This window comes from Pungitius pungitius, chromosome 1, assembly GCF_949316345.1.
Source record: "Pungitius pungitius chromosome 1, fPunPun2.1, whole genome shotgun sequence".
Classification (NCBI taxonomy): domain Eukaryota; kingdom Metazoa; phylum Chordata; class Actinopteri; order Perciformes; family Gasterosteidae; genus Pungitius; species Pungitius pungitius.
In genome coordinates, this window is record NC_084900.1 from 17,889,842 (window position 1) to 17,903,522 (window position 13,681).

The 13,681-nt window shown below is 43.9% G+C and overlaps 2 protein-coding genes across 5 annotated transcripts; one reads left to right on the top strand and one right to left on the bottom strand.

Annotated features, from left to right (window-relative positions):
* The first annotated feature begins 1,122 nt into the window (after nt 1-1,122).
* On the top strand, nt 1,123-11,310 carry LOC119222774 (glutaminase kidney isoform, mitochondrial-like). Of its 4 annotated transcripts, XM_037479642.2 has the most exons (19): nt 1,123-1,445; nt 2,567-2,654; nt 3,357-3,478; nt 4,445-4,574; nt 4,656-4,735; nt 5,300-5,463; nt 5,842-5,900; nt 6,971-7,003; nt 7,097-7,155; nt 7,224-7,290; nt 7,365-7,415; nt 7,570-7,746; nt 7,833-7,964; nt 8,056-8,148; nt 8,291-8,352; nt 9,432-9,508; nt 9,621-9,684; nt 9,773-9,948; nt 11,173-11,310. In XM_037479642.2, the coding sequence occupies exons 1-18, from the start codon at nt 1,234-1,236 to the stop codon at nt 9,927-9,929; spliced, it is 1,827 nt and encodes a 608-aa protein (XP_037335539.2). In that variant the 5' UTR covers nt 1,123-1,233; the 3' UTR covers nt 9,930-9,948; nt 11,173-11,310. The 4 variants fall into 4 exon arrangements, with proteins under 4 accessions (XP_037335539.2, XP_037335538.2, XP_037335540.1 ...); XM_037479641.2 differs by lacking the exon at nt 11,173-11,310 and having other exon boundaries at nt 1,124-1,445; nt 9,773-10,742; XM_037479643.2 differs by lacking the exons at nt 1,123-1,445; nt 2,567-2,654; nt 3,357-3,478; ... (1 more) ...; nt 5,300-5,463; nt 11,173-11,310 and having other exon boundaries at nt 4,662-4,735; nt 9,773-10,742.
* spryd4 (SPRY domain containing 4) lies at nt 10,604-12,524 on the bottom strand. The gene is made up of 2 exons (XM_037481280.2): nt 12,367-12,524; nt 10,604-11,576 (listed from the first exon to the last, which is right to left on the bottom strand). Exons 1-2 carry the CDS (start codon nt 12,497-12,499, stop codon nt 11,035-11,037), a joined length of 675 nt encoding a protein of 224 aa, XP_037337177.2. The 5' UTR covers nt 12,500-12,524; the 3' UTR covers nt 10,604-11,034.
* Nucleotides 12,525-13,681: the final 1,157 nt, after the last annotated feature.

A 13,681-nucleotide genomic window follows, 5' to 3' on the forward strand; every position in this document is an offset into this window, starting at 1 on the left:
AGTGGGTGGGGCTATCACCTGGAGCGTTGAGCTCCTGATTGATTGGAGTTGCCTTTATTAAAGCCACCTTTAAAAGAGGTGGAGGAATAAAGAGTGAATAAAGACAAATAGCAAAAGATTCATATTTGCAACTGAATGAGTGTGTTCTAACAAACTTGACTGTCCCACTGGGGAGCCGCTGACATCAAAGACAGGAAGCAGCGGCTCCATCTCAAGAGGTCACACGTTATACAATGGATTGTGTTTGAAGCACCAAGAAACCTGCCAAAACAAGCCTACGGAGAGGAAGGATCTCAGACACACGGCAGTGGTGTGTCCCATCAACCATACAGGGAGTCAGAGAACAAAGGCGGACCCGAGCCCAGTGTCCTGGAGTGAGTGCGCCACCTAGGGGACGGCACATGAGGTTTCAGTGTGGGCAGTAGGAATGATTTTTCAGTGAAGCCCTGACCTTGGCTTATTGACTCTTAGTTACTAGGCGAGACAACAACATATGAACAGTTAATGTTTAGGCAAAATGACTAACAACAGAATAAATATAACCAATGACAGACCAAGCTGACAGACTTGTATCATAAGGTGCAAACTGACAAAGTAAATGTCACATCAGAGCACCAATTCAGATATAATATCATAATATAACACATTATTATTACTGTCACATTATTATTTCCACCAGCATCATTATAACAACCAAGTAGTTCTGCTACAGTAAAGCTACATTTAACAGTTAATAAATATACAAATCATATGATTATACAATGAACAGAAGTCAATGCTGTGAATGGTTTTAGCTCAGTGATAAGAGTTAAATAAAGTAGTTAGTTGGGACACATCCAAGGCCAATTTATTTTCAATTCCTGCAATAGAACAAAGCTTATTTGTGCATAGAGCTCTCTGCAGCCTTCCTTTTAACCAAAGAAAACAAATGATTTACAAGAGTAATTAATGCAAGGAGAAGAAAAAAACCCGCAGTCCTCCACAATCGGAGACAACCCCATGTCGCAATACGATCTGGTTCATAATAATCAGCAGTCTGACCAGTAGCTGCAGGTCGTTGACCCCGCCGTCTGAACCGGCGTGTCACGGACCCGCCCCCGAGCCGCAGCCTGTACTCGTCCTCTTACTTAACAGGCAGCTGTTGTCGGGCCACCGGTCACAACCCACCGCCACCGTATACAAGTTCATCTCCTGCGAACTACTAGACCTCGAGTCGCTGTTTTTTTTTTCGCGATGCACTGCATGAAGGGTCTGAGGACCACCGGCCCGGGAATCTTGCAGCGCTTCAAAAACGCGGGGATCTCCGCCAGAGTCGGAGGTGAGAGCAGCGTTTTGACCAGGACGCTGCAACCTGTGTCGCTCCCCTGCTGGGCTGCAGCATCACCCGCCACCTGCCGAGCCTTGCACCGGCAGAAGGGCCCGGATGTGGAAGAAGGACACCCTAAGTAGGTACCCGGGTCGGTTGACTCTAGTCTAGAAGAATACATCGTCATTAATTAAGTTACCGCGAACGATCCTGGTTGAGCTTGGAGGATGTTGAATGTTACTATAACAACGAGTTAGCATATAGCTACTATAATGCAATGTGTAATAGTTTACAAGTAGGCGAAAAAACTGGATTCTGATTGGTCAATTAAGACTTTACTCTATGGTTCGATTAAAGATCCCTCCGCGAGGCTACGCATCCACTTTTGGCGTCGGTTCATCCAGCAAACGTTACAATTAGATATAAACACGCCTTTAGCTCCCTTATCAAATTTTATTTAAGTTTTTTATAATTCACTCAGAAACTAAAGCCTAAAACAGTTTTTCTCTTCTTGTCTGGCCGGTGCCACAGGCTAATGACAATACGTGTAGCTAACGTTAGCGTGCAAACTCCGCTCCCAGACATAAAATAGTCCCTTATCAGTGCTGCCTGTGAATTTAATTTCTACTTTTAGGGTAAGTTTTTGTAAATCATGTTACACGTGGGGATGTTATGTGCTGTCAGCCCGTTTAAATTTCTGTTAATTATTGTCGTTGGGCAAATGGAGGCTGACCTTTCCTTTTGCTTCTGGTCTTTATGCTAAGCTAACCTTATTTTAACTCAATTAACATTTTTTATTGCATCATTGACTCTTCCCAAGAAGGCAGACCAGCATTCCCCTTACAAAAGCAAAAGTACACTCATACGACACTTATGTGGGAGCTACTGGCAGTTGGCGTGTACATTTTACTTTAATATTGTATTTTTATATTAAATCATCAACTCTTATTAACATTTGAAATATAGGTGACTAGTACATGGGTTGTAACCACTATCTTAGGTGTGTAATAACAAAATATTAAGGGGGCCATCGAGAAAAAAGTACATACAGGAAACTTTTTATGATCACCAGCCTCTCTTAGACACAAACTATATGTGGAGAACTAGCTCAACAGATAGATGTTTGCCAGTATTTTCATTACTGGATGTGTTGATAACTGGATGTCTTATTAACTTTGAAATACCGCTCGTTGTTTTGAGTTCATACATTGGAGCCGTTTTCAAAGATGAAGCCAGTTTGTGTCTTGTCGACCTTGACAGGAGCAGGTTGATGTCCAGTATGGAGGACCTACTTTTCTACACCATCACCGAAGGCAAAGAGATGATCCCCCTGTCCCAGTTCATCTCTGTGAGGCAACAGCACGCTCACATTTCCTCTGTCACGCCATGACTTTCCATGAAATATCTGCACAAACACGCTGTGCCCAGCAGCGGTGTTGTATTTCAGAAATGCGCCTTTGACTTTGGTTAAATAAACCTTGGAGGGTGATATAGGAGCACACAACGTGAACCCCGGGCCGTCTCCAGCTGAATGCAGGGTCAAGTTTAAGAGGTGTTTGGCAATTTTCTCACGTATTCGGACTAAATATAGTAGGTGTGACACTGCGGTGATCATCATGAGGGAACAATGATGACAATGTCATCAGATAAGAGGCATTGGCAACGTAGATCTTAAGTCTGCGTATACAAAGGCCTCACAGAGAAAAACCAACACACATATTGCTGAAGAGATGTCATGTGCTACAGTTATGTAGTACATATCTCAGAGGATGAACTGGACATCTGGGGTGATAGCTAACAAGTTATTGCAAACCCACACAGCCTCATTTAGCTTCATGTAGCGCGACCTTTAAGGCAGTCACATAAAAAGAGCAGCCTCTGGTGACCTAGGTGTCTATGGCAACTGAGTCATTTTTAAATAAGGGCATGCATTTAGTGGCTTCATGTGGGGCCACGGACGACTTGATGTGTGTGAAGAATCCTCTGCTCTAAATGACTTGTTTATTGATTTTCTATAAAAGAAATCCCCTCATCCAACCTTCCTCTACAGGCCCTGAGAAAAACAGGTCTGTTGACGTCCGACCCTCGGCTACGTGACTGTGTCCGTCAGATGCGACAATCCCCCCGAGACTCCACCGGGCCACCGATGATGGACAAGAAGCTCTTCAGAAGGTGTTAAAAAAAAACGTTTTTTATTTATGGCAACATGGTAACTCGCACAGCTATTCGACCTTTACCCGACACGGGACCCCATGTTTTATAACACCGTTAACGGGTTTGTTCTTGACTTATTGAGAAATGACAGCGTGCGCGTTTTAGGAAGCCTCTTTGTTGTCAAGTGAAGGAGTGACAAGAGGCGTGGTCGGCGGCCAGCGCTATTTGGGTCCACGAGATTGACAGAGACATGCGTTTTTACGGCTAACAGCTGCCGACCAAATTCTCATGGTCACATGTCAGCCAAAGCGGTGGAGCGTGCACGACCAAAGCCCATCATTCTAGTGGAGCTCCAGACTCAAAGGCTTGTGAGCTCCATGCGGACGGCTTCATCTGAAAGGTGTTTCACCATTAATTCTTTTTTTTGTTGAAACCCACGTGACCAATGCAAGGCCTTCTCCGCTCTACTTCCACCGTGGCTGTGAAAATAACTGTTTGCAATCTGCCTGCAGATGTGTTTGTTTACTCTTTTATCTGGGTATCCATTGGTCCGAAGCGGGTCGTTTTTAATTCAGTGCAATGGAAAATAAATAAATACAGGAGGCCAATATGAAGCCTTTTTTCTTTCTGATTATATAAAATGCTGTCAATGGTTAAGTTTTCCTTACTAGCCTCCAGCTATCTTTGTTAAAGAGTGCTTGACTTACTCCTATGAAAGTCTGAAAATTACTGGGAAAACACCCCCCCCCATGTTTTTTCACTTCCTCTATCGGTCACTGGACATGCAGAGGATCAGTAGAAGTTAGTTTGAGTGGAAACCGTACCACCAGGCACCGATTCTGAATAATGTTTTTAAATCAACACTGCAGCAAAAAGTAGAATTTGATTTACCCAATGATCTGGCAGCATAAAATCCGAAAGGGCTGACATCTCAAAACCCTGGGGTGATAAAACGAAAACGATCTGCGCGGTGTCCCGTTGCAGGTGCGCTGGCAACAACATCATGCTGCTGACGAAAGCCTTCAGAAAGAAGTTCATCATTCCAAACTTCGAGGAGATGACGCAGCACATCAACCGGATGCACAGCAGCGCCCAGCAGCAGGAGTCCGGACAAGTAGGACGGGCCCGATGACGTGATGATGACTTTGTCTGGTCTGCTCGTTCGCTGTGGTAACGCACGCGTGTCTCCACGCAGGTGGCCAACTACATTCCTCAGCTGGCCAAATTCAGCCCTGATCTGTGGGGAGTGTCTCTGTGCACGATCGACGGACAGAGGTACGGCTTCGTATTCGCCCCCCCGAACTATGGAGTGCCGTTTGTAAAATGTTGCACGTTCTAAAATCCTGCGCAGTTTTCGTACATTTAGCGTCATCATATGAATGAAAAAAGCAGGACAATATTCACACGTCACTTTTTCAAACATTTACAACTTTTCCAGGTACAATGTTTGGCAGTAACACAAAAATTACATTTAACATTTACATTTAACATTTATTATTTAACAACTTTGTGTTACTGCCAAACATTGTATGTTGCATGAATTTTGCATTGTATGTTGGATGTATTTACATGATTTTGTCTCTAAATGTTTGAAAAAGGGACATGTGAATATTGTCCTGCTTTTTTTATTCATATGATAACGCTAAATGTACGAAAACTGCGCAGGATTTTAGAACGTGCAACATTTTACAAACAGCGCCCCATACCGAACGAATGTGTCCTTCTTGAATGTGTCCTTCTTCCCCCCCCCCCCCCCCCCCCCGTCCCTCTCACTCACACTCCTTTGTTTTTTGTTTGTTTGTTGCCACGCATCTCCCTTTACGTCCTCATGTAACGCAGACACTCTGTGGGTGACACCAAGGTTCCCTTCTGTCTGCAGTCGTGTGTGAAGCCTCTGGAGTACGCCGTCGCCGTGCACGAGTGCGGCAGCGAGCGCGTTCACCGCTTTGTGGGCAAAGAGCCCAGCGGGTTCAAGTTCAACAAGCTGTCGCTGAATGACGAAGGTGAGCCGCGGGCCTCGGGCCAGGACTCCGGATGCCCGCCCCGCACAACACCAAGCACTCGTGACGAGAATACGTGGGATTCATTCAGAACCATTTTAGAAAGAAGAAGAAATCTCTGCCATTTCTATCTGTGTTTAATGTGTGCAGAGCAAGCAACAAGCCTTAATTTTATTGGGGAAAAAAATGAAATTGTGTACCATTTTATCATCTCCCCCTCTGTAGCCATTTGCTTCCAGACACAGCGGACTTGTTGTGTTCAGCTTATTAGCGGATGTTATAAACTTCCTCAATTGAAATATCTCCTCTAATCTCAGCAGTTTTATTGCTCTGGTGGTTCGGGGCAAATGAGTGATAACGTGCTCTGTTTCCCCCGTGCAGATAAACCACACAACCCGATGGTGAATGCCGGAGCTATCGTCATCAGTTCTTTAATCAAGGTGAAACCGAAAGGCTTTTGAGGCAATGGGTGCATTGAAAGTATAGTGGATGCAGAGGTTCAGGGCAAACACACACACACAAAAAGGTTCTACAGCGCCAGTTGGATGTCATCAATGTCAGGGTGAAATCTCAGGGAGTGTGCGTTCCTGCCCGCGCAGCTCTTTGTTTTTTTAAAAACAGACCGTGTGTTATTCCCCTTCAATTGTTACTGTGCATCAACAAGAAAAGAGTAATGACGAAAACAACAAACGGTCATCTGACATGTTTCTATGTTCCAGCAATAAAAGGAGGTCGGTAAATAAATCTCAATCTTTTTTTAGCTGCTCTTTGGCAGCTACTGAGTAAAGAAAAGTTCAGGTTGGAGGACTCACAGATGTATTTGAAATTTTGCTGACCGGAAAAATTATTCTGGAACGCGACACTGCCGCTATTTGCAATTTGAGTTCAGGGACGTAGTTCTCCATCCAGCGGTACTATCGGCTGGTAACATGTTACATGACCGACTACACACAATAATTCATGAACTTCGGCCTCCTCGGGAGTGGCGTTTAGCCGTATATGGCCGAGTTTTTTTTTGTTTTTCCTCTTGTGTCCCAGCTTTGGGAAGAGATACTATGGACCCCTTTATCATATGTTGGTCAGGTTGAGGAAAGCACACACACACACGCCGCACAGCGTGTGCGCGCCTAGGGGCAATTGCAGCCCCCAGAACAGACGGTGTGTTAACCTCCCCTTTGCTTTTGTGTGCGAGTGTTTGTTGAGGGGTTGAAAAGTATGTTTCTATATTTGGGTCAGGGTTATATAGGATGAGCAGGCTGCACACTGGAGAGCTTGGATAATACTAAGCTGGTAAAAGCTGTTATTGACATTCTTTGGTGTCGATAACCCAGCGGGAGCAGCTGTGTGAATTTATGTTAATATCTATGTTCTGTTAAGAAAAAATCTAATTGCAGGATTGGATCTCTACTTGCAGTAATATTTGATATCATCATTGACATTCAATGCCATTTAAAATGAATGGGCCCAGGTTGCTTTGGTTCTAATCGCTCACATCGCTCTCTGTTGGCAGCCAGATTCAAACAAGGCGGAGAGATTTGACTACGTGAGTAAAGGCTTTTCAATTTCAAACCCGTCCATGTGTTTGTTTGGTCTTCCTACTACCGCCCGAACATTTGTGAACACGACATTGTTGCAGGTGATGGAGTACTTGAAAAGGCTGTCTGGCGAAGAATACGTGGGCTTCAGCAATGCGACGTGAGTACTCCGGAACGCCGCTGTCCCGCATCTCATGGAATTACTTTTCTAAAGTTGTCCTTCTGCAGTTTCCAGTCGGAGAGGGAGACCGGTGATAGGAACTACGCCATTGGTTATTACCTCAAGGAGAAAAAAGTGAGTTAACAAATTAACAAATCACCTAAATTGTACCCTAAATTTGTGCTGACTCTTGATTATAATCCTTGTAGTGCTTTCCTGACAATGCAGATATGACAGGAGCCCTTGACTTCTACTTTCAGGTAAAACTCTTTGACTTTCAGAGAAAGATATATAAAATAAGCTAAGCTAACCAGCTGATAGCCAGAGTACGATACATTTTGGTGTTGGCCTCCGCGTCCAACAGTTGGCAGCAAAGCAAACAAGTGCACAAAGTTCCTTCGTGCGCTTTTCCAGCTGTGCTCCATCGAGGTGACGTGTGAGTCGGGCAGCGTCATAGCGGCCACGCTGGCCAACGGCGGCATTTGTCCCATCACGGGCGAGCGCGTGCTTAGCTCCGAGGCCGTCCGCAACACCCTGAGCCTCATGCATTCCTGCGGCATGTACGACTTCTCCGGACAGTTCGCCTTCCACGTGAGTCACCTTTTGTGGTTTGAGGATTGGTTTTGAGGGAGTCTGAAACCCCGTTGAATCCTTTTTTGTTTGCACCTGTTGCTCAGGTGGGCTTGCCGGCTAAATCTGGCGTTTCGGGTGCAGTGCTGCTGGTCGTCCCCAACGTCATGGGTATGATGTGTTGGTCTCCACCTTTAGATCGGCTTGGGAACAGCGTCCGCGGCATCCACTTCTGTCAGGTAGGCGGGGCGCCGCGCCGGTTGCGTTCGGTCGCCTTTTCTGACAACGTGTTGGCGGGCTTCAAACATTCATTCACTTTCGATTCTCCAGGAGCTGTTGTCTAATTACAACTTCCACAACTACGACAACTTGAGACACTTCACCAAGAAACGCGACCCGAGGAGACGATCCGACGAAGAACCTGTGAGTTCTGCGCAACGAGTGTGTTCCCTGAAACGTTCAGGGACATTTAACGCATGAGATCATGGAGAAAAACCCACTCATATGGCATAGAATAAGTTTAAGAAAGAATAGTGATAATAATTTTTACCTTGTTGTCCACCAGAACAAGTCGGTGGTCAACCTGATGTTTGCAGCCTACAGTGGTGACATCTCTGCTCTGAGGAGGTGAGTTAAATCAGGATATATCATATATATATTAGGGCTGTCAAATGATTAAACATTTTAATCAAATTAATCAGAATTGTCAGTGGATTAATCATGATTAATCACTATTTTCAATTACACCTGAATCCTAACCATTTTTTCTTTCTGAAATGCATACCAAAGATAAATAACAGGACACAGATACATAATTATCATTATTATTATCATCATTATTATTTTTTACATAAATACATGTTATTGATATTTGACTTTTTAATTCATTCCAGAAAATAATTATTTGATAAGTTACAGACTGATTTCCCTGCATGGCTCTATAAGGGTCTCGAGCCTCTGCAGTTTATCCCACTCTGCTGCGGTCGGCAAAACGAGTTTGTGCTGCTGATGGTCCAGGGCTGCGTTGACCAGACATGTCAACCTTCCCGATATTTCCGGGAGACTCCCGAATTTCAAAGCCCCTCACGAAAATCTTCCGGACCGACCTTTCTCTCGAATTTCTCCCGATTTCCACCCGGACAACAATATTGCTACACCATCCGTCACAGGGCGCGCCGTTTCAGACCGAACAATAATAAAGGTTACACCTTGAAGTCAAGCGCCCCGTCGGTCCTTTTGAATATCTCCCTAATTCTGAGGTCTCAAGGTTGGCAAGTATGGCGATGACGGCCTCTTTATTTCTGCTCACGCGCTTGACCATTTCCAGCGTGGACTGGCGCAAACGACTTGCTGAACCTGACGGCCTGACATATGCCTACAGGTGGCAGTAATGTGTTGTATAGGATGAAGTGCATTCCCTAGAGGAAGAGGTACTTTCCTGACCTGAATAATTTGTCACACTGCGCATGCGTGAAATGTGTTAAAAAAATTGACGTAATAAACAATAAACAACTAATTAACGTCGTTAGCGCGCTATTTTTGACAGCCCTAATATATATATATATATATATATATGATAAAATCACCAAATGCTTAAAACTAAATGTGTAATATTTGTTTGTGTTATCTATGAAGGAAGTTAATATTACATGTTGTAATATTGCACTCGAATGGCCCTCGGCCCGGGTGCTTTGTTGTCGCCGCAGGTTCGCCCTCTCGGCCGTGAACATGGAGCAGAGAGACTACGACTCTCGCACAGCGCTCCACGTCGCCGCTTCAGAAGGTGACGCGTCATTCTCAGTCCATTCATTCTACTTTTAGACAATCTCTGCCGTGATATTTAAAGAAAGAGTAAATGAGACACGGCTTAGGGCTTACTCACATTTGTCTCTCAGGCCACGCGGAAGCCGTAATCTTCCTGACTGAAGTTTGCAGAGTGAATCCCGACATGAAAGACAGGTGTGGATTTCAGGTTTAAAATTGAATTGTTTGATTAAAAAAGGCGGATCAATAAGCATAACACATATCGCGTTGTGTTTTCTATCAGATGGGGGAACACGCCCCTGGATGACGCCATGCAGTTTGGCCACGATGCTGTTGTTTCAGTCCTGCAGGAGTACCAGCGCGAGTACAGCGAAGGCCACGCGGCGCGTGTCCCCGAGGAACAGAAGCCGGCGCTGGACACGCTGAAGAGCGCCGTCTAAACCACCAGGGACTATACGGGTTTGTGATGGAAATAAATCTATTTTACTCTCAGAGGACAGAAAGGACACGTGACGTTTGAGAGACCTGATGAATGATTACGCTTATTTTTTGATATGGTAATATATGTTATATACTATTTGTTTGACTTCCCAGTGTAGGATTAAGTGCCTCTGATGTATTCCAGTAGACTGGAGACGAAGTAAAAAACTAAGCATTATATAATTTATATGGTTTATGGAGAGAAGAAAACATACATTTAAGCCATTATTGTGTTTTGTTGCAATCATTTTGTTTATGTATTTATGCGTCCTCAGTTTATGATGTGAAATGCCACTGTGATGTAACTATATAATATATTGAGTCTTATTGTTAAAATATGGAAATATGTTTTGCTTAATCAATACTTCATTTAATCAGGGAATTTGTGCCCCCTGTATAAATATTCCAAAAGCTGCATCAGATTCATCTAACTCAACAGCAGGTGATTTAGTTGCACTCGTGGACAGTAACAGGGAAGGACTGGCTCAGTAGTTTGTTCACTGCAGATACCATCTGGGTTGTTCTAAATCTATGCAGATGAAAGTTGTAAACTAGACATACACGTTATTGAAGTGAAACTAATTAAACTTGATTTTAAAGTGTCTAAAAAATGGGAAATTAGTTTGTCTCAAAAGAAAGTATTTTATGTGTTTTATTTCATTCAACTCAGTGAAAGGCATTGAAATGATTCCCCAACAGTACTTAAGTCCGTCACTGTGAATATGTATTATGCTGGTGTAAATAAAATGTAAAAAAGTTATTTTATCAAACGATACACAGTGTGAGCATGAGACTGAAACAACTTTACAACTGAGTCATAACAGAACACAGCGTAAAAACATCCTTTAACCACACTACCTTTTCATGTCAGTTAGTCTGAGAGGTAATGGATAAGATCACACAAATACAGCCTCTGTGAACACACACACACACACACACACACACACAATTATGAACCAACTATAAACCTCTCCCACTCGCTAGCCGCGAATGACTCCTACGTGGATATCGCTCCCTTTCAGTCCCCCGAGTGTCACAATCGTCCCCATCGCAGTTCCTCCTGCTTCACTTTGGGCCTTCGGGCTCCTGCAGTCCGGAGTGCGTGAGCAGCTCCCCGTCCCAGAGTCCAAATGCGGGGCAGAGGGGAATCTTGAACTGGGCCCTGATGGTCTGAATGATTGTGTGTTTTTCGGTGTCCATCAGCTCCAGGAGGCCCGCGTCGTAGTCGAGCAGGATGCCCACGCGCTCCGGCTTGCCCACCAGCGCCACGGGAACCATCTTGTTGCCGGTCATGGCGAACCACTTGCGCTTGGCGTAGCCGAATACCCAGGAGGAGCCGTTGGTGCCCACGCAGTCGTCTCTGGGCATCAGCACCTCGGCCACGCCCAGGCGAAACTCCTCAGACTTTTTGACTGTCACCTCCCAGTAGTGACGCCCGCTGCTGATCTCCTCATCGGCGAATACGACGGCCCAGTCCCGGAAGCGCTCCGGGTTGTCTTGAACGTGGCTGGGGTGCAGGCCCAGCATGCGGTAGATGACGCCCGTGTTTTTCTTGAAGAGGTCCAGGCTGCTGTGAGCCGTCCGCTCGTCGAGCCTGAACTGAAGATCTACAGAAAATCAGGATAAATAAAATTTAAAAAAATTAAAAATGCTTCCTTGATTAGTTCCAGTTTGAGATTTAATGGAAGCATCATTGATCTCGTCATATATAATTGGGGTATATTTCGCTTGACAATGAAGAGTCAGACATAGAAAATTGCCAGATTTAACAGTGTAGTAGACAAATAATTTGGATATGTAACAGCAGACTGGAGAGAACATGTAACGTTGTGTCTAATCGGATTAACTGGGGTTAAGACTCTGTAGAAAGTAACTATGGAATCTTCTATTTTGCACTTTAGCCAATTTAAAAACTAAACTTCTACAAGGTAGAGAAATCGAAGTTGGTTTAAAAAAATAGCGTGTCCTTCTGAGGAAAATAATTTAGCTCAACGTTTTTACCTTATTACTCAACTTTCGTTTGCTTATTTGTAGTCTTACTTATAGAATCGAAATCGCTGCAATGGATATGTAATTCGTTTTCGGCAAGATGTTTTTCAATGTGTGACGAATCAGGCGACAGAGGCAGAAAACAGCTGCTGCTGGTAAGTAAACGACACCCGAGCGCAGGCAAAACAATAGGTTCAAAAACAAGTATGGACGTAACATCGTCAAAGGTTAACGTGACTTCAATAAACCCTTTATTGAGTTTGTTGTGGCAGGAATGACCGCTTTTAACAGGAATCAAACATTAACGTTAGTCCTCTGTTGTCAGTAGCCGCGCTTTGCCTGCTGGTACACTGACCTCTGAGTAAACTAATTATTTATTTTAACTTTTACGAAAAACAATTCACTCACGGTTTCCTGTCGATACGGAGACGTAGCATCTCCTCTCCAGCGGACCGACCGCATGTCCACATGTGGCCGGCAGGTAGGAGACAGTTCGCCCGGCCAGTCGAAACAGACGAGCCGCTCTGACGGGAGCCGCCATGTTTGTATTAGTGGTGTTTTGTTTAGCAGCAGTTTTCTTCTCGTGCAGTTTTCTTCTCGTTCACAACGCAGCGGCGGCGGCGCGCTCTGTCGTCCCCTGCAGGCCCGGAGAGGAACATCCAGAGCGTAAGACCCAATCAATTAAAACATAAATGATATAAATTGGGTGGAAAACACACTAAATCTGTCGGTATTTACTCATAAAATATTACAGAGTGTTGTCGGGGGACTAGACGTTTGATTGATAATAGTCTCCAGCAAAGAGTTCTGAAAGTGTCAAATAAATGTCAATTTAGTCAATTCCATGATAACCAGTCATTTTTAACAGATAGGATGTTAAATTGTTTTGTGTGTTTGGAATGGAAAAGCAGAAATTTGCCAAAGACACCCAGTTTGCAATATTCAATTCAATTCAATTCATTTTCATTTCCAGCGATAGAGGGTGGTTTAATAAACATTCATCTCAATGACACTCAAGATCGCCACTCTTTGGTTTAATAAGGCAATGTAAATTCTGCTATGATGATTTGAATGGTAATGTGCCTCCTACTCTTATTCTGAGACTCCAGGCACCTAAACTCTAGCTCAGAAAAAAATCAACAAAAAGTACAAAAGAAAAAGTCAAATAAATATACAGAGATCCCAAACAGATGTGCAACAGCTAACTGGAATATTTATAAAGCACTACAGACGTCAAGGTTATAGCAGCGTATAGTTGGTTTAGCCGTAAACTCTTCACAATAAATCTCAAATCAACAATCACAGAGCAGCTGAAATAAAATCAGCAGCTTCGCATTATGGTCAAAATGGCCATTTGTTGAGTAGATGCCTGTCAGTAATTGCTTAGTCACAGAATAAATGGGGGATGTGACTGTCCGTTACACTGCTACGCTTCTTTGCCAGCGGTGGTTGCTACTAGCAACAGCATATTGAAGATGAACTGAAACCAACCGTTGGCAGAATAAACACATTATTCCTTCCTTGAAACCTTTTTGGACCATTAATATGGATTTATAAACCTATGAAGTGTCCACAATATATTTCTCAACCTATACGTGTTTAAATGCTGTTTGGAATTTCTCTCCTTTATTCATTTAGTTGACCTGTTAAACTGACATTGCGGGTAATTATTTGAACTGTTGGTGCTTCCAGGTTGCTGAAAGCCCCAAATTCCTAGAAGAAA

Bases quoted from the DNA above. Each gene is read 5' to 3' on its own strand.
- spryd4 (XM_037481280.2), bottom strand. From the start codon at position 12,499: ATGGCGGCTCCCGTCAGAGCGGCTCGTCTGTTTCGACTGGCCGGGCGA. The intron at 11,577-12,366 runs GTGAGTGAATTG...GATTTTCTGTAG, and splicing joins CTCCGTATCGACAGGAAACC to ATCTTCAGTTCAGGCTCGAC.
- LOC119222774 (XM_037479642.2), top strand. From the start codon at position 1,234: ATGCACTGCATGAAGGGTCTGAGGACCACCGGCCCGGGAATCTTGCAG. The intron at 5,464-5,841 runs GTGAGCCGCGGG...TCCCCCGTGCAG, and splicing joins GCTGTCGCTGAATGACGAAG to ATAAACCACACAACCCGATG. The intron at 9,685-9,772 runs GTGTGGATTTCA...GTTTTCTATCAG, and splicing joins AATCCCGACATGAAAGACAG to ATGGGGGAACACGCCCCTGG.